This window comes from Prionailurus bengalensis, chromosome A1, assembly GCF_016509475.1.
Source record: "Prionailurus bengalensis isolate Pbe53 chromosome A1, Fcat_Pben_1.1_paternal_pri, whole genome shotgun sequence".
Lineage (NCBI taxonomy): Eukaryota > Metazoa > Chordata > Mammalia > Carnivora > Felidae > Prionailurus > Prionailurus bengalensis.
In genome coordinates this window covers 141105255-141125440 of record NC_057343.1, presented here as the reverse complement: position 1 = coordinate 141125440, position 20186 = coordinate 141105255, and the positions used below count along the sequence as shown (strand labels likewise).

At 41.9% G+C, this 20186-nt stretch overlaps 1 protein-coding gene across 1 annotated transcript in view; it reads right to left on the bottom strand.

Moving 5' to 3' along the window:
- The window catches only part of SV2C (synaptic vesicle glycoprotein 2C), a 234426-nt gene that overhangs the window by 117389 nt on the left and 96851 nt on the right, over window positions 1-20186 (bottom strand). Inside the window, exon 3 of the mRNA XM_043592336.1 lies at window positions 6021-6201. Coding sequence (XP_043448271.1) covers window positions 6021-6201 — 181 coding nt within the window. The remainder of the gene's footprint in view (window positions 1-6020; window positions 6202-20186) is intronic.

The following is a 20186-nucleotide window of genomic DNA, read 5'->3' as shown; positions in this document are numbered from 1 at the left end:
TCATCTTTCACAGTAGCACAGTTCTCTGTACTGATTCTCTGGGTCAGAAACCTTTCTGAATTGATTTGTTCAAAATGTTTATTTAGTGTCTATCATGTACTGGGCACTGTGTCATATGAAATCAGAGACACTTCTCATTGAATCCGAGACAGCACAGCCTGGTGGTATAAACGTGGATTCTGGAGGCAGACTGCCTGTGTACGACTACATAACTTGCAATGTGACCTTGGACGGTTATTTAACCTCTCTGTGCCTCAATTTCCCTATCTAGAAAATGGGTAGAATAAAGGGTATCTTCTTCATAGGGTCACCACGAGGTTTAAGGGAGTCAATATTATAAGTACTTAACAAGGCATCTCTTGTAGGGCAAGCACATACAGGCATTTGATAAAACACATTTTAAGAGTTTCACAAATTTTGAAATGAGTCTGCATTTTTCAAATATGAGAAGGAAATAAAATGTATCTTAAGAGAAAGACTACTTTAAGGGGAGAACCTTATACAGTTCAGAATGAGACTAAAACTCAGAAGACCTGAGGATCTAGTGAACATTTGGAAGCTGCTTAATCTATCTGTGCCACTAGCTTCTAATTAAAAAAAAAAAAAAAAGCATAATATTTTTGCAAACCTACTTATTAAAAATGTTGTGGGAATAAATGAGATGCTCAGTATAAAACACTGAAGAATTCCAGTTAGTGGGGATCATTTCTACAAAGCGAAGGTATTCTGGTTCTAATGCAGTTAATAGAGGGATATTGAAAGTAGCTCTGAGGTATGCATTTGTGAGGCTCCGTTTGCAGAAGGAGTAATGGCTATTTGTTCACTCTGATACACAGACACACAGAAATTTCATTTTGATTCTGTTGCTGCTATATTTTCCTCCTGACCTTTATGCCAGGCCCTCGGTGAGAAGCTCCCAACTCTGATGTTGCCCAGCATTTGAAGCATTACAATTCCCATAATTAACAGTGACTGCAGACAAATAATTTAATTCTGGGGCAAATGAAAATGAATCAGTGGTGTCAACTCCATTTCCTCTCTTCCTAATTTTCTGTAACAAAAGAGGAGAGGGAAGCGTCTATTCCCTGCTGTGAGATTCACTTAGGAAAGTGAGAGACAGATGAATAATTGGTGATGCCCTATTCCTCATTCTCACTGTTGTCTCCAGCTAGAAAATCATTCTTTGTACCAAATAAATATTTAAATTTTTTTTTCAACGTTTATTTATTTTTGGGACAGAGAGAGACAGAGCATGAACGGGGGAGGGGCAGAGAGAGAGGAAGACACAGAATCAGAAACAGGCTCCAGGCTCTGAGCCATCAGCCCAGAGCCCGACGCGGGGCTCGAACTCCCGGACCGCGAGATCGTGACCTGGCTGAAGTCGGACGCTTAACCGACTGCGCCACCCAGGCGCCCCCCGAATAAATATTTAAAGTCACACAAAATACAGCAGGTGGACATATTTATGTTTCTAACAAAATATACTCATGACTTGGTGTGGGAAATTAAGAGGAAAGCACATTTAAAGGCAATAAAACCACAAACTCAGGTAGACCTCAGGCTAAATGAAGTAATCCTTCCCAGTCTCCCTTATCTGCAGAGATAGGAATGTAACACAGTGCTGTCGATGCTTCAGCAATGAAATAAGACAGAGCAGCTGGCAACCAGTGGCATTTGCAATAAAATCAACATGAAGGTATCTTGACCTTGGATTCAGAATGCAGTTTACTTATGTACAGAGTTGCTAGTTCAAAAGGACTAAGTTGTAACTTCAGTCCTAGCTGTGTCTTCCTGGTTCCATCACTGAACCAAAATCTGCAAAATGAAGGCTCTGCCTATGACCCAGAATTCTCTTCCTCCTCTGCAATCCCTAGTGTGTGGAACTGGTGGACAGGTGCTAGACCAATGTGGAGATTCTTTCAGTGATGATGTCTATTCCAATTATGCATTCTGGAACTGGGAAATGACCATAGGATGGATTCAGTGGGTACCGTGGGTCCCGCTTTGAGACGGACCTGAGCTACAGCTCCATGATCTCCCGAGCACCATAAGCCCCTACTCTGACTGGTGAACCTCAGTGACAGTTTGGATCTCCTGGAATTAGTGTCACTTCAGAGCCAGTGCCTAGTAAGCCCCCTCCCCCCAAAGTCTGATTATCTCCTTTCCCCTCAGCAGTGTAACCCTGGCAAAAGGCCATAAGTCTCTTGGGGAAGGCTGAGTGAAAGAGTAACAGTGCATGGTTTCAGTAGTATACTAATGTCCTGAAGAGACCATCTCCCCTTTATTTGAGGCATTCTGGGTCTGTAAACTGGCTCAAGTCAGGGAATTCACTGATGGGCCATGATTCTCTCATGAGCCTCATGACTTTTATGATTCAAGTTAAGCTTTCATTCACTTGACCTAGAATTCTTCTGCTTATCCAGACCAACTAAGACTATAGCAAGCTTCCTATCTATTTCACTTCTGGCAACACCACAATCAAGTGGCCAATACAACAGGTCTAACCACTGGTGGGACTGGTGTCCTTTACAGGTAAGATGCCCACCTTGCCTTGAGCAGACAGGCCCCATCCTCTTTGAATTTACAAGCTGGAGGAGGAGAGAAATTAACACATGAAAAGCAAATATTTGCAGGTTCTGTAGTGAGAGCCACTGGAAGGGCTGGTCTCAGGATGCCCTGGTCTTTCTGATGCCCTGAGCTCTAAGGGTTCTGGGAGAACTTCTGATAGCAGAAAAGATGGCATGAGCCATAGTCCTGGGAAACACATGGAGCATTGACAGGTCTGAGCATCAGAGGCTCATGAAAGAAAAACACCAACCTTCTGAAACCTTATTTCCTTGGTCATCTAGTTTTACTCAGTTTAGGACTCAGATCAGATGGGGATGACGGGAGCTCTTAACTAAGTACAAACAACAAGATCTCTGGAGAAAGCAGAGCCTTGACTGAACTGGCCCAGAGATTCAGAGAGTGTGAATCAGGGTGTCCAGATGGAACTTGAGAGATGCCGAGAAAAGCCCTCTATCACAGAGAGAGAGTCTCACATGTTGTGTGTAGGTGACATGGCTCATAAATTCAGCCAAGGAACAAAGATAACTTTCTTCATTTTCCTTAACAACTTCATTTCTCCAGTCCCCTCAGCAGCTGTATCCCACAAAACTCTGGGTGTTTTGCACCTGAACTTCCCCTTCAGCTCCCCGCCCCCCCCCCCCCCCCCCCCCCCCCCCCAGCCTAGGGAATCTCCATCTCTTTTCACAAAAGAAGAATCAGGCTGGAAAGCCTGAATGACTCTCCTAAAGTCCCAGTAAAGGGCAAGGGTGTGGTGAACTTGGATTTCTGGACTCCCAGCGCTGTGCCAACTTGGCGAAGGCACAGTGCGTTAGCCTCTGGTATCACAATTTATGGAGCCTAGCTGAGTTAGCAATACACAGACTGTGCTTTGCCAGGTAGATTATGTTATTTAGAAGTCAGCAGCCCTGAACTGCTGGCTGAGGAATGATTCGTCTGCGACAGGGAAGAGGATGATATCCTGAATATATCCAGGCAGTGTCTGCTTCTGTACTGCCCTTGAATTAACTTCTAGGCAGTCCATTAGCCTGGAGTATTTTGCAACCACCATAATAGCCCTTTTCTCTGCAGTCAATTGGGTTGACCACGTCATAATCCAGAACTGGCAATTAAAACTGCTATAATGATTTGACCACAGTCGGGGACTTTTGAGTCCATGGATATCACTGCAATTTCCTGGATACGATTGTAAATGGAAAGGACTAGAAGGTTCAGAACTTAGGTGTTAGCCTTTTCGCGGAAGGCTTGTGGTATTACATCGGTAAGAAAAAGTAGAAAGGAGACTTAGCCTTTCCTGGTGGCAAGAATGCCTTATCCTATGGACCCCGAGAAGGTCCTTTAAACAAATAGCCCCAGACAACACCTGTTCTTCCTCAGGTACCCCAGCTCACTCAGCATTAGGTCTGCTGCAGCCCCTTGAATCCATGATCCAAATTACCTCCCCAGGTTGCCCTGTGTATCGCCAATATCATACAGAGCTCTGAGCACCAAGGGTCCCCTCTGCTGAGGAAAGGCCTTGCTCTATCATTAAAAAGCAAATTATTGATTCTGATAATTTGTTTCTCAAGGAAAAAATATTCTTACACTTCCCCAAACTTTCCAATTTTCTTGGTTTATTGCAATGATCTACTGGAATGTCTTCACTCTAAGGAGAGCTCTTGAAATTTGGGCAAGTTACTCACATATTTGCAAAGTGCCCACTGTGTGCAGAGCATAGCATATGAAGGTCTATAAGAAGATGAAAGAGCACATTAGAAAAATCTGTGGATAACCCACCAATCTCAATATGCACACACATCTTGTGGCATAAACTGATGTAAAAGTCAAATATTTTGAATGAGTTATAAAAGTGATGCATTAGTCTACATGTGGAAATCTTTGAACTCTTGAAGTAACCAGTTATACAGTCTTTCCCTCTGATGCCTTATGTTTCTCTTTATTTTAGCTGTGATTTTAAAGCACTACTTTATGTAATTAAGGAAGATCTGATGTAGTTCTTTGATCTCCTCTTCTGGCAAAACTGTGTTTTCCTGTATGGGTACCACTCTCACCAACAACCACAACTAATATGCTTCTCAAATTCATAACCCAGGACTGTCTCCTTTCCTTTATTCAGTTATTTACTTTTATTTTATGTTATTCCTATAGATTCATCTTGTGACAGATACCTCAGAAAGAACGTCTCTAGCGAAAATAAAGTTCTCAAACAGAAACTTTGTATTTTTACTATTATTTTCCTTGTTGAAGCAGAGTATCTTGGACTCTCCTAATTAAGCTGTTGGGTTTTCCTAAGCTGTGGACTCACTTAGGGTAGTAACAAGTGCTTCAAGCTCTTTAAAGAAAATGGCTCCACCATTGGCTATACAGCTGTCCCCCATTATCTGCAATTTCACTTTCCCCAGTTTCAGTTACTTGTGCTATCAGTTCCTCGTGGTCAACTGCAGTCCAGAAGCAGACAATCTTCCTTCTGACTCATCATCAGAAGGTCAATAGTAGCCTAACACTACATCACAATGGCTACATCATTCACCTCACCTCATCTCATCATGTGAGCATTTTATCATCTCACATCATCACAAGAAGAGGAGAGAGTACGGTACAATAGGATATTTTCAGAGAGTATATTCACATAACTTTCATTACAGTATATTGTTATAACTGTTCTATTTTTATCAGTATTGTTGTTAATCTCTTACTGTGCCTAATTGGTAAGTTAAACTTTACTATATATATATATATATATATATATATATATATATACACACACACACACACATATATATATACACATACACATACACATACATACATACATACATACATAAAAAAATAACCTAGCACATACAGGGTTCAGTACTATCGGCAGTTTCAGGCATCACCTGGGGATTTTGGAACGTACCCCCCATGGAGAAGGGGGAGCTATGGTACTATGCCATTGGACTTGGCTAACAACACAACTTCTGTTAATTCAGTAAAAATCAGGAACTTATAAAAAGAATGTATTACATCTCAAGAAGTAAGGCTTCCTACCAAGTTAAATACGTTGTTAGCATAGATCAATAAAATAACATTTGCATGAGACACACTCATACTGGATTTAAGAGCAAGCCTGAATGGTGTGAACCTTTAACTAGCTCATAATAGGTAGGACCTTAGCTATTTCTTGCTTAAATTAAATTTTCAGAAGAAAAAGCACTTATGAATGCATTCTGACATAGATTCCACTTAAAGTAAAACCATTTCCTGGAAGTAAAATACTAAAAGAATCAGCCACTAGAACATAGATGTATTCTCTCTTCTCTCCTGTACTTACGGGTCGATAATTATATTTCTAAGAACCAATACTGCAGTTCTTAAGAGATAATTTTTCAGTAATGAGGTCCTCTAGAGTGGAAAACATACACAATTATGAAGAACAAACATATTGCTATAAAATATGAAGGAAAAAACCTTACCCGAATCCAGAAAGTAAGCGACAGAAGAGAAAAAATCCATAACCTTGGACAAAGGATGAAAGGAAGGCAAAAAATCCGTTGATAGACATGCAGATCAAAAGAGACTGCTTCCTCCCCACTTTGTCTGCCAGTCCTCCCCAGAAGAAAGCCCCTGCCATCATCCCGAGGTACACTATGCTGCCTGCAACACACAGAAAACAAAGAAACATGTCAGAGATTGGGAGCAAATGACACATGTAAGAGCAAATGAACAAAAGACAAAATACATTTCAGCATTTGTATGGGAAAAATTTCCTTTAAAAAATATATCCTTCAGGGGTGCCTGGGTGGGTCAGTCGGTTAAGTGCCTAACTCCTGATTTTGGCTCAGGTCATGATCTCATTGTTCATGGGATTGAACCCTGTGTCAGGTTCCTCACTGATAGTGCAGGGCCTGCTTGGGATTCTCTCTCATTCTCTCTCTCTCTCTCTCTCTCTCTCTCAATCTCTCTCTCTCTCTCTCTGCCCCTCCCCTCCTTGCTCTCTATCTCTCTATCTCTCTCTCTCAAAATAAATATATATATATATATATATCCTTCAGGATACACAAATCATCTTTCAAGTCGGAAAGTAAGCTCTCTGTGGGCTACCTTTAGCTGTCATGATCAATGACAAAGGCAAAAGACAAAACTGCAATGTTCTCACCAACCTCGTGATAACGGGTACATAGTGCACAGGCACAAGGAGGCTCCGCCCAGAACAATCCTGGAGTTTGACTCTCAGGCATGTCACCTTTGGTCCAAATGCCCAGCTTCGCACCATGACAAGGTCAAGATGGGAGACTGAGTCAAGGGGTCCCTGATCAAATGGGTCCCTCAGCCTGCTTCAAATCTCTGCCTTTAGCAGATGAATGGACCAAGGCCAGACTCTTATGGACTCTCTAGAGGATTCCATGTGTCTTTCTCTCTGATTTCCCCTGAACATCCTGGCCCTTCCTGGGGAAGGTAGGTTTAGAGATTATAAGAATTAATCTTAAAATAGTCTCAAACTTTGCTCATAAGAGAAAATATTCTCTTGGATCGGAAGCTTAAGGAGTCTAAGGAGAAGAAAAACAACTGTTGTAGTTTGGGAACTGTTAAACTTATTATGGTTGGCTTTACTTCCATAGTGGAAACAGATGCAAAATCAAGAGTTATATCGATGTCCCTCTTGGTGTCATTGTGAATACACATGTGAATTTTCTAATTCACTTGCTTCTTCTAAAAAAACAGGCCCCCAGAAGCCCTGTCCTGAATCTTTCTCAGGATGAAATAATATGAGGTATGGAAAAGTTACTTCAGGGAAGTTTCTAAAAGGGTGTGCCAATGTCTAGGGGGAAACGACATAGTTAATAAATGAAAGTCTGTTCTATCTAGATGTGGCATTTAAAAAGCTGCTACAGGGGCGCCTGGGTGGCGCAGTCGGTTAAGCGTCCGACTTCAGCCAGGTCACGATCTCGCGGTCCGTGAGTTCGAGCCCCGCGTCGGGCTCTGGGCTGATGGCTCAGAGCCTGGAGCCTGTTTCCGATTCTGTGTCTCCCTCTCTCTCTGCCCCTCCCCCGTTCATGCTCTGTCTCTCTCTGTCCCAAAAATAAATAAATGTTGAAAAAAAAATTTAAAAAAAAAAATAAAAAGCTGCTACAGGGGTGCCTGGGTGGCTCAGTCGGTTAAGTGGCCGACTTCGGCTCAGGTCATGATCTCACAGACTGTGAGTTCGAGCCCTGCTTCAGGCTCTGTGCTGACAGCTTAGAGCCTGGAGCCTGTTTCAGAGTCTGTGTCTCCCTCTTTCTGACCCTCCCTCGTTCATGCTCTGTCTCTCTCTGTCTCAAAAATAAATAAACGTTAAAAAAATTTTAAAAAAAAGCTGCTACAACATCTCACAACCTTTTCTGCTTTTCCCCCACTTCACCAAACCACCCCTTGAACAGTTCCTTTTCAAAGGCACATTCAAGATACTCAGCAGCATTAAAGTAACAAGTTAAAAAAACACAATTTATTGCTTCAGATTAGTTTGGGAAATATCCTATTTAAAAACTCACCCTGAATTCATTTGCTTAATACACAGCTAATGGATCAATATGAGACCCAGAAGGAGAACATCTGGTAAAGGCTGATGACCTTGACATCAATGACCTATGGATGCTGCTTTGCAGATAGCTGAGTATGAGCAGCTACAATGGATGGCAAATTTTGGAACAAATGTGCAGGAAGACAAAACAAAAGCCATTTTCATTTAGACAGGGATACTGCAAATGGGTGAGTGGTCATCCTCTGCCTTGGTGGGAATGACATGTTTTTCCCTTTACTACGGGGCTAACGATACAGAGATCATCCTTCTCAAAAAAAAAAAAAAAAAAAAGATACTCAAATCATGAAGCCCAGTGCATGGTCACCAGACAGTTTAAACACTGTATCAGCACAAGGCAAAGGAATTCCCAAAGGAGACAGATTCACCTAGGGAAATGCATATGAAGCAATCTCTTATTTATAGCATAAGAGGCTCAAGTTGGCTACTCATGCCTCTCAGAAGAATAATCAGTAGCAAAGCTTTTCATAATACCTGTTTCTTTAAAAATGCCTACAGACCAGAAGGTGAGCTCCCATAGATCAGGAGGGCCCTATGGCTGCTGCAGCCTAAAGATGTGGCAGTCTTTCTTGTAGTCCCAGCCCAAAGACAAAAACTGGTCACCAGCAATTGCTGAACCCTTACCAGCTCTAAGTGCATGAATTAATGTATTTACTCCTCACAACAATCCTTTGAGGTTAATACTGCGGAACCCAGTCACTGGCACAGAGAAGTTAATGATTTGAACATCGAAAAGTTAGTGACTACGTCCCAGCCCATCAGCAGTTCTTTGTGTAATGTTGTTAACGACTCCTTTAACAATCCTGGCTGCCCTCCTGTGAAAACATCACAGTTCGTCCAGGCCCCTCTGTGGGGGTACCATCTAGAACTGAAAGCACTATTTCACATGTCTCTGAGGTGTCTTCTCCTTAACTCACAGAATTAGAGTTAAGTCCAGGGTAGCAGAGTATGATAGACAGGAGCGAGGGGCAAATGCTGCCTCATTCTTCCCAAGCATATGACAAGGGGTGCACCCCTTGTTCTCTGACATTCCAAATGGGCATGTCCCCAGCCATTGATGGGAGGTAAGGGGGTCAATGCTGAAAATAGCTCAGTGGTGCCAAGGAAAAATGAAAATCTAGTGTTCTTGCTAAAAATGACATGCAGTGTTTCAAAGGAGGGTAACTCCTTATTCTTAAGTTGGTCACCTGTTGCCTCATCTTCACTAAGCCAGACCACAGATTTATGAAGTCATGATTCCAGCACTTTAAGGACTCATAACTCGTTGCTAGATTTTCCCACCTGGCAGTAGTATGAGAACACGGCCCCACCATGGGAGCTTCTTAAAGCTCAGGTACAGTAAAGGCTGCATGAGCTGGGCTTGCCCTTGACTTCTGGAATGGAGACAGCTCAGTGATTTGACAAGGGGCAGAACACCCTCATTTATCGTTAGCACTGTGTACTTAAGCAACCCCAAAATAATACTCATTAGAGATTTTAATATATAAAAGAGTAAAATAAAAATGGCCCATCCTTCAATTCCTCTTTCCTTATTTATAAAAATATATAATATATATACTATTTATATTTTGTATTATAAAATATATTTATATTTTATATAATATATTTACATAATATTTTATATAATAATTTAAATATATTTTACATAATATAATTTTATGCAATTTTAAAATAAAATATATATTTTAAATAATAAATTATATTTTATATAATAAAATATAATATATTTTTTATTTTATATAACATATATAATATATATTTTATATACTATATTATTTTATATTACATATATTTTCTATATTGTTTTATATATTATATATTGTATATTCTCTCCTGCTCTTGACCTTCTTCCCAGAGGTAACTATTATCAGTTTTTCTTCTTCCAGAAAGTTTATACCTATAAATATAGAAAAATGGATAGCCTTCAGGAACATTTTTTTGTTCCTGCATAATATTTATCTTTTCTCTTGTGTTTGGGATTTCCAAACTTAGCAAACCAGAAATAAATCTCTGTCAGAAATTTAATAACTATACCTCAAGATACATTTAATATATTTCAGAAAAGCACTCACTATAACTACTAGGGGAAAATCAAACAGTTATTTTTCTGTCTTGTATTTTTTCTATGCCTAAAATAAATATGCCTCAATCTCCTTAAAAGAAAGAATATTAAATTCAATTTTAAAGAACTTATTGAGCGCCCACTATGCCTGATTTTTCCTGAAGTGCTAGAAATATAAGGATTTATAAGTCCTGATACCTGAACTTACAAAAGAAAAACTTAGCAAACATTTATCTGATGCCTACTTGGAGCCAGGAAAAGAGGCAGACAGTTACACAACCCTCCCAACAACCCCATCTGATCGTGGCCACTGATGAGTGGAGCATCCAGGCCAAAACCTTCCATGGCTTCCTGGGGACATATGACCAGGACAAAACAGTGCTGAAGTGCACCCTCAGGGACCTGGGTTCCACGTCGCTGAACTCTTTCTATTCCATCCAGATGGCTTAAGGAGCTCCTAGTTCAGTGAGGGAGACATCAGGCACATAACAGAATGAGCCCAGCCATGAAGTGTGTGCTCCAGTGGAGGCGTAACTGGGGCAGGGGGACGAGAGGTGGCTACTAATTCTGACTGTGGCATCTGGGAAGGGTTCACTGAGAACAGAATATTTGGGAGGATTCTGAAGGATAAGAAAGATTTCAAGATGGCATTAAATTCCTCCACAACTGATAGGTTTAGCAAAATGAAATGTAGTGTCAAGTTGTATCTTCACTTCTATTCTGGCTAAAAATATGTTTCACATCTAGGGGCGCCTGGGTGGCTCAGTCTGTTAAGGTTCCGACTTCAGCTCAGCTCATGATCTCACGGCTGGTGAGTTTGGGCCCTGCATGGGGCTCTGTGCTGACAGCTTGGAGCCTGGAGCCTGGAGCCTACTTGGGATTCTGTGTGTGTGTGTGTGTGTGTGCGTGTGTGTGTGTGTGTGTGTGTGTGTGTGTCTGCCCCTCCCCCGCTTACACTGTGTGTGTGTCTCTCTCTCAAAAATACATAAACATTTAAAATTTTTTTTTTTAATTTTTTTTTTCAACGTTTATTTATTTTTGGGACAGAGAGAGACAGAGCTTGAACGGGGGAGGGGCAGAGAGAGAGGGAGACACAGAATCGGAAACAGGCTCCAGGCTCTGAGCCATCAGCCCAGAGCCCGACGCGGGGCTCGAACTCCCGGACCGCGAGATCGTGACCTGGCTGAAGTTGGACGCTTAACCGACTGCGCCACCCAGGCGCCCCAAACATTTAAAATATTAAAGAAAGAAAATGTTTCAGATCTAAAGATAACAATCTTTTGATCATACGTTGCATATTATTGGTAATTAGACTGTCCCTCTGGTAGGCCATGGACAGGATTCAGCCTCTCCAGTAGCTTACTGGAGACAAACAGCACAATTAGAAGATGTATTTGTAGATTTTACGACCTAATTATAAGCCAAACCTTTGAATGTTAGCAAGGGCACGAAGTGAATAAAACTGGAAACACTCTGGGATCGTCAGAATCCAAAGTGTATTTCCTGGCTTGTTTTCATATTTCTATTTTGTCTTCCCTGTATGATGATGAGGATTCTCTGAAAACGCAGAGCAGGGATATGCTTTTGACACAAATCAGCCTCCTGCTCTCCACACTTCATGATGCTACTAATGGCCAGAGTTCAGAGGTCCCTTATCTTACGGATGGGAAAACTGACGCCGTGAGAAGCCAGTACCTGAAATCAAATCTTCTAGATCCTTGCTCCTCAGAGTATGACCTCTGAACCAACAGCACCGGCACCCTGGAGGCACATGCTAGAAATGTTGACTCTTAAGGCTCCACTCCACCCCTACAGAAGTCAGAAGCTACATCTGAACACGATTCCCACAGATCTGTGCGCACTTCAGAATCTGAAAGCACTTTTAGGCTGGTGTGCTTTCCATTAAAACACTTAACCTTTCTAACATTTTTTTTTTTTTTACTTAAAGTTTGTATTCATGTAATGCATATTTGACAGGAGGAGATACGGGCTATCGCATATTTTAATTCCAAAGACACAGAGCAAGCAAGATCTCCCTACACAAGCTGCAGATGTATCAAGGGCAAGGAGAAACCTTGTGCCTCCCCTAGGACCTGCCTGCCCAGGACTAGCTAGAGGCAGAACTCCATGTGAGAGGCCAGGCTGTGACTCTCAGATCCTTTCAGGAATTGAATGAAGATTCTAATTCAGCTGGGCTTCCAGGAGGCTCAACCTGACCTGAGGCTCACTCTACTCTCACCACAGCTCAGGCTCAGTGCACCCGGCCCAGCCTCTCATTCTTTCAGAAGACCAAAAGAGGCCTCGGGCATGACTTCCTCACTAAAGCATTTTCTAACATGGGGGCTGATTCCATTTATTTAATCATACCCTCATTTCCCCTGATGAATATCACATTTCCATTTCTGTCTCTTTTCTAATAAGCTGCTTTTGATTCTTTATGACAATACCTAAGGGCCACATCTTCTCCCCCAGCACCATTTTAAACCACATTTAAACTAAGCAGAACAATTTTAAGAAATGTATATAGTAGTTTTTCTCATAGAAATGTTTAACCAGGTTTTTAAACGTTGTTTTAAGCACTTCAGTTATCCAGGGCTAATGCATTACTCTATAATTCATTGCAGCATTTATTTACAAATTGGATATCTGCAAAAATCATTCTGTGGCAGTATTCTGAATTCAATGATAAATAATCTCCATGAGGCAATGATCACATTCACCTTTTAAAAGGGAATTTTCTTAGGCTAAAACAAATTTTCAAGTCAAAGAAAAATAAAAATAAGCCTAATTTGAAAAGATATACAGACCCCTTATGTTTACTGCAGCACTATTTACAATAACCAAGATACGGAAGCCACGGAGGTGTCCGTTGATATATGAATAGATAAGGAAGATGTCACACACACACACACACACACACACACACACACACACACAGGAATATTATGCAGCCATAGAAGGATAAGATTGTGCCATTTGTGACAACGTGGATGGAACTAGAGGGTATAATTCTAAGTGAAATAAATCAGAGAAAGACAAATCCTGTATGATTTCACTCATATGTGGAATACAAAACAAAACAAAACAAAACAAAACAACAAGAAAACAGAAACAGATCCATAAATACAGAGAACAAAGTGGTGATCGCCAGAGGACAGGGAGGTGACTGGATAGGCAAAATGGGTGTAGAGAAGTCAAAGATACAGGCTTCCAGTTATGGAATGAATAAATCCTGGGGATGAAAGGTACAGCAGAGGAAGTATAGTCAGGGTATTGTATTAGTGTTGTATAGTGATGTATGGTAGCTAAACCTGTGGTGAACATAGCACAATATAAAGAACCATCAGATCGCCAAGTCGTGCACCTGAAACAAATGTAACATCGTATGTCAACTACACTTCAACTAAAAACAAAGACGGCTATGCTGCAAGAGAAGTCGGACTTGGGCCATAGCCACACCCCTGTGATAGGATCTATAGTGATACATGTGAAAAAGCCAGATTTCAGACTGTTGTTATTTGAATACACATGCAGATAAGTGCTGCTTTTTCTTTTTTTTTTTTTTTTTTTAATTTTTTTTTCAACGTTTTTTATTTATTTTTGGGACAGAGAGAGACAGAGCATGAACGGGGGAGGGACAGAGAGAGAGGAAGACACAGAATCTGAAGCAGCCTCCAGGCTCTGAGCCATCAGCCCAGAGCCTGACGCGGGGCTTGAACTCCCGGACCGCGAGATCGTGACCTGGCTGAAGTCGGACGCTTAACCGACTGCGCCACCCAGGCGCCCCAAGTGCTGCTTTTTCTAAAGGCTATGATCAAATTTTAGAATCGTTGTGTTTTTTTTGCCTGCCACACTTGGATTGGATATAGTACTGGACATAAACTTAGCCTTTGGCAGATACACTAACTTTTTCATGCAGGAGTCTATCTCCACAAGGTATCGCTTATCAAAGAGGACCTTGTTCATACAGCAGGATTTGGCCTAATATTTCTTTTTTCTTTTTAAAATTTTTGTTTAATGTTTATTTATTTGGGGGAGACAGAGACAGAGTGGGGGAGGGGCAGAGAGCTGGAGACACAGAATCTGAAGCAGCCTCCAGGTTCTGAGCCGGTCAGCACAGAGCCCGATGTGGGACTCGGACCCACGAAGCACAGGATCGTGACCTGGGCCGAAGTCGGACACTCAACCGACTGAGCCACCCAGGCACCCCTTGGTCTAATATTTCTTACACTGAGAAATCTTTACATCCTGTCTGGCTAGGGGAAGTTAAGGGGAAGGGTCTGTGGCCTGTACAACTGAAAGGTGTACTCAAGATGAGGAGACATACGAACCTTCTCTATTCTGGCAAGGTGAACAATCCTTTGGGACTTTGAGCATGATTCCTTTTTGTGTAAGGTCCTGAAATGCTACTAGTACTATTGGTGTGAAGTAAAGAGAGAACAGAAGAGAAGGGAATGGTTATGGAAAAGAGACAAGAGGAGGAAAAGGGGGGCTCTGGGATGGTGTAGAAAGTGCAATTACAGCTTTTGGCCTCCCTTAGCTTGAGTTCTGAAAAGACACCCCCTGAAACAGTACTGGAAGAGCTATCTAATTTTTATGTCTGAAAGACTTTATGTATTTATTTATTCATTTGCATTTTGAAACGATTTGAATAAATAAATAATAAGCTGAGTAGATTTAAATCAATGAATTTAAATAATTAATAAATAATTAATAGCCTTCTCTTAACCAACCTCTCACTTTCTCTAATTACTGTTTTTAGTAGCCACGGGTAAGGGCCACTATGTGTCCGAATGCATCTGTGGACTTTCACAAAATCAAATGCAAGTATGGAAAGTGAAAATATTCAAGGCATATGTACAGATGAAAAAGAAAAACCCTTCTAATTTGCAATGGAGAACATCTGCAACAAAAGTCGGCTCACCTTTGCTGGAAAGAACTGTAAATATCAGATGCAGTCTACGGCACATTTCTGACTTACCTTTGGGAAGTCTGACATTTAAGTCCTGTGGTGCAGGCAGAGACCGATGCAGCCAGCTGCTTGCACACGCAGGGAACACTGCATCAAATAGCATTACTACTTGTTACCTAAGTCTACCTGGGAACTGAACAGATTCCAAAGGCCCAAAGACACTCTCACTGAATCCAGAGAACCAAATGCAGGAGGAGAGACCTTATGAGGAAGCCCAGTCTTCTCTAACACCCTTCCCCAAATGGCTAGTATCTAGCATGCCCACTGGATAGAGGAAGAGATATTCAAATATGTTTTACATATATAGCTCTGGAGGCCCCAAAAGGGCTATTTCAGCCCCCTTGCTGTTCAAAGCATTAAAGACACAAGTCTTGGGAATGAAGAACATTACAGAGAGTCATTTTGTGGTATGCCATGAGATCACCTACTGGTTCCATACCAATAGGACCTCTCTCTCTGCAAACTTCCCCTACTCCAGGCCTGTGCTAGGGGAGAGAAGTGGTAACTGAACCCTTGTTTCAAAAATCCCAATCAATGAGTCAACAATGAGCAGGTGGTCATTAATTCACAGCTCTTAGTTGAGCTCCTGCTGTAAGTCAGGCATCCTTTGAGCTGTGAGGATAGGGGAAGGGAAGAAGAGTGAGGAACAGTGAGGAGAGGTCCACAAAAATGAAACTGGCATGGACCCTACTCTTGAGCAGCTCACAGTCTTTTGCAGTGGTTTCAGACAGTGGCTGCACATCAGAATCATCTGGGGAACTTCAAGAAAAAGAATAGTGATGTCCAGGCCATACCCAGGGATTCTGGTTCTGGGATAGGTCTTAAGTCTTCCTTCCTTCCTTCCTTCCTTCCTTCCTTCCTTCCTTCCTTCCTTCCTTTCTCTCTTTCCTTCCTTCCTTCCTTCTTCCTTCCTTCCTTCCTTCCTTCCTTCCTTCCTTCCTTCCTTCCTAAATCCAAGTTAGTTAACATATAGTGTAATAATGATTTCAGGAATAGAATTTCATGATTCATCACTTATATATAACCCCCAGTGCTCAACCCAGTAGGTGCCCTCCTTAATGACCATCACCCATCCCCCCATCCCCCCCATCCTACACCCTGCCAGCAACCCTCAGTTTGTTCTCTGTATTTAATAGTCTCTTACGATTTGTCTTCCTCTCTGTTTTTATATTATTTTAGGCAATGGTACTTTAAAAACTTGCCAAATGATTCCAATATGAAGCTGGGGCTTTGAACCTTTGGTTTCCTAAGAGATTAAACACATGCAAAAAATTAATTACCATTAAATGAAACACATGCTATAATTAAGGTGAGTACACTATGCTTAAGGGGAAAAAAAGGAAGGAGTGACTTAATTAGTTCTGCGGAATTCTGAAAAGCTTCCCAGTGAATAATGGTAGGTCATGCTGAGTTTAGACCAAAGAGTAAGAATGCTCCCAGTTAGCCAGGGAAGTTCCAAGGGAAAGAAGAGGACTCAGTTAAATGGTTTGGGAGTGTGTGAGAGCACAGCACACTAAGGGGACTCCAGATAGTTGGGGATGCATGGGGTGCAGAGTTCATACTTGGGGACAAGAGTGGCAGGAGACTGGGATGGAAGACAGCCTAGAGTCAACCCAAGGAGATAGCTTTTATCCATTGGGAAACTAAGAAACAGGCTGGATATCACTGGAGCCTGAAGAGATCATTCATCAACTGTAGGAAGTGGGGAAGGATGGAGGGGAACATCTAGGGTAAGGCAACTGAGGCCCGAGGGGCCTGGAGCACAACCTATAAGGAAGTAGTAACTCTCAGGTGTCAACTCTGCACTTGTGAAGCCCTGAAAGTAAGTGCTTCCTTAAATTTGTGCTCCAGGCCCCGCCCAGGGGGAAAAAAGACTGCCTTCAGGAATGCCCTGGGAAGGAATGGGGGCAACCTGACCTAAGGCAGGGGCCGTGGGCTTGGAGGAGATTCACAAGGCTGGAAGTATTTTTAGTGGTCAGAGACCATAGTTGTTGTAAACCGAAGAGCGACACAAGGAAGAGTAGAATAGCTTGGGAAGAATCATAACAAAATTTATAAAGACAGAATACAACAGGAGAGCAGGCCTGACAGGCCAGTGTCTTAAACAAGCGTGAAGGAAGTCCACATTGGTAACCTTCACTACACTGCATGAGAACAGGGCCAAATAGAGCAGCACAGGTGACACAGGTGAATCAATAAGGCCATGATCAGTATAGCTCATCTTCAGGAATGCTTCATGAAGGGAGCAGGGCTTGAGTTGAATGTCAAAAGAAGGAGACCGTGAGTAAGAAGATAGGCAGGATGGCCTTTTGCATCCCCTCAGACATACACAACAGCAGGGGGAAGGTGTGGAGTGGGAAAGAGCAGAAGCAGAAGGCTGGACAGGTAAGCGAGGGTATGCAGCCTGGTAAGAGTGGTTGGGTTGGGTGTATGGACAAGTACGATTAAGCGGGATAAGTGAGAGAAAAACCCTTAGATAACAAGCCCCCCCCCAATTTTTTTTGATTAATTACATAGACAATGGGGAGCCACTGATGGGTTCCTGAATGTGGAATTCAGGCAATCAAAGCCCTAATGTGAAAAGATCAGGACATTTAGAGCAGGATGGGCAAACTTGTTCTGTAAAGGTCCAGACAGCAAAGACTATGGTTTAGACTTTGCAGCCTCTGCGTGTTCGGTCACAACTGATCAACTGTGCGGTTGCAGCATGAAAGCAGCCACAGAAAATAACGTAAGCAAATGGGCATGGCTATGTTCCAGTGAAACTATTTACAAAGACATGCAAAGAGTGGGACTTGGCCCATAGGCTGTACTTTGCAAACCCCCACTTCGAGGAAAAGTTTGCCTGGAGCAGTGCTGAGGACAGGTGTGTGAGGACGGAGCTGGCCAGAGGAAGTATCTGAGAGACCAGAGAAACCCTAACACCAAGGCTGGGGTGGCAGCAGCATAGCGGGCAGTTTAGAGCCTTGTGAAATGTGGGGTTTCTCTGCAAAGAGGAAGGAAAGAGAGGACAGAGACCCAAGGATCAACCCCTGAGGAACAGCCACAGGAAGAGAAGTAAAAGAAGTCAGAGGTAAGAAGGTGTGGTCAAGGAAATGGGCAGAAGGTCTGGATGGAGCAGAGAACACCTTAGAAGAAAAGGACAACAGGACAGGTGGTTTCTCCTCGGATACTGTGGAGTCCAGCAAAGGGCTTCTGCTCCAGGAAGAGTGGGCTATTCTGGAAGAACGGTGCTGTCACGCGTCTCATTTCCGGAAAATGCATGAGAAACAGGCTTAAGAGAAATTCCTTACTCTCAAGTATACTTGCCAGCAATGAAAGGATTTTTTTTTCCCCCAATGGAGCCTCTTTTATATGAGCACAGTGAACAAACAAAGCACAGAAATCTAAAAGCAAGGGTACTTTAGAGGACCAGACGGGCAAATAATCTTGGCGCTGTGTCCCTATCATACCTTTTGATATTTTAAGCAACTGAAAAATGCCTGAAGGGGAAGGGCTCCTGCTGCTTAACTCAGGCCATTTCCAGACACTGGGGATGTGACTGTGTGGTAGGAAAACAGGTCTGAAAATAGACTCAAAGATCACACCGTGCTTGATCAATACTGACTACAAAATGATTACACAAGTCCTCCATGACCCCTTTCAGAAAATTATGCGGAAGTTTCTTTTTGCTGCTGGGGTTTTTTGTTTTTTTTAACTTTAGGTGTGAGGTATCATAATGAAAACCAGACTAGGTCGTAATCGATTCCAGGAAATGTCTAAAGAGAGAATTCCATAATCCATTTCTGATGCTCCAACATGACCTTTTGTTTCCCCAAATAGGCAGCTACCTAAGCCGTCAGCCCAGAGCACTGAGCGAATAAATATCAGGATCGGCCTTGCACTAGAGGATATTGGTCCTAATCCATTACTGCTGGCGAAGCCGAGGTGAATTCAGGGCAGCCCTTCTTGACACTTGAGATTTATTTTGTCATTAGTGATGAAACATCATGCAAGGGCTCCCAATCCCAAACTATCAGAAGGACACTTAGGTATTTCGGGGAAGGTCACCCAAATATGCAGGTAATGACCCACAGTACTGAAGCTGTTATTTAGCGGCTCATTATTCTTAGTATGATTATAAATGATTTGTGTCTAGCATGAGCAGGTAGCCATCTGCTTGGATTAGGAAGGAAAAGATGGGACCGCTTTGAGAGTAACAAAAAAATAGAAACTTTAATCAATTATTATATTATAGCTCAAAAACAAAACAAAAAAGAATGTTGAATCCATTTTGTTTTGTGGTCTAGAACCTAAGACCAGCTATGCTAAAAATCAACCCATCCCTAAATCCTTCAATGTGCCTTAAACACATTATAGTCATTCTTTTCTGTGAACCTTTATCCAGTTAACCTTACCAGAAACATCTTTCTCTTGCCTTTCATCCAAACCGTGTACCTTGAATTTCACCTCCACAATTTTTGGGAGCACACCCCAGACTACTCTAGTTTTCATGAGGAACTTCTATATGTTCTCACCCACATTCTGATTTGTATTCTTTGTCAGTATTTCCTGTGCATCGGTCTTATCTCTATAGGTTAGTTGTAATTTGACCCCCGGTAGGCACTATATTGTGTATATCTTACTCTGAAACTCCATCACACCACATTGTTCTAGGCACATTTCAAACAATCAGGAAAACCTAGCTAACCTAATTTGAATTTAACATAGGTGATTTAACCTAAACCCTTGTACCACTCACATACAGCTATGCAATTGAGGAACTAATATAAATCTGAAGTCCTGACCACAAGATCTTGAGTGTCCCAAGTAAGTGTGACAAATAGCCTACTTGAGACCTTTTGTCTAGAAGAATGATACCCAAATACACACATCTACAGAACAGACTTCAAAAAAAAGTTTCTACCAGCCAATAGTGAAATGCAAAAACAAACAAACAAACAAAAAACCCCCAAAAAATAATATATGCCATTTTGTAAAGATTAATTTATTTGGCTTAAAGATCTTTTATTCTAAGGACATGTCTTTCC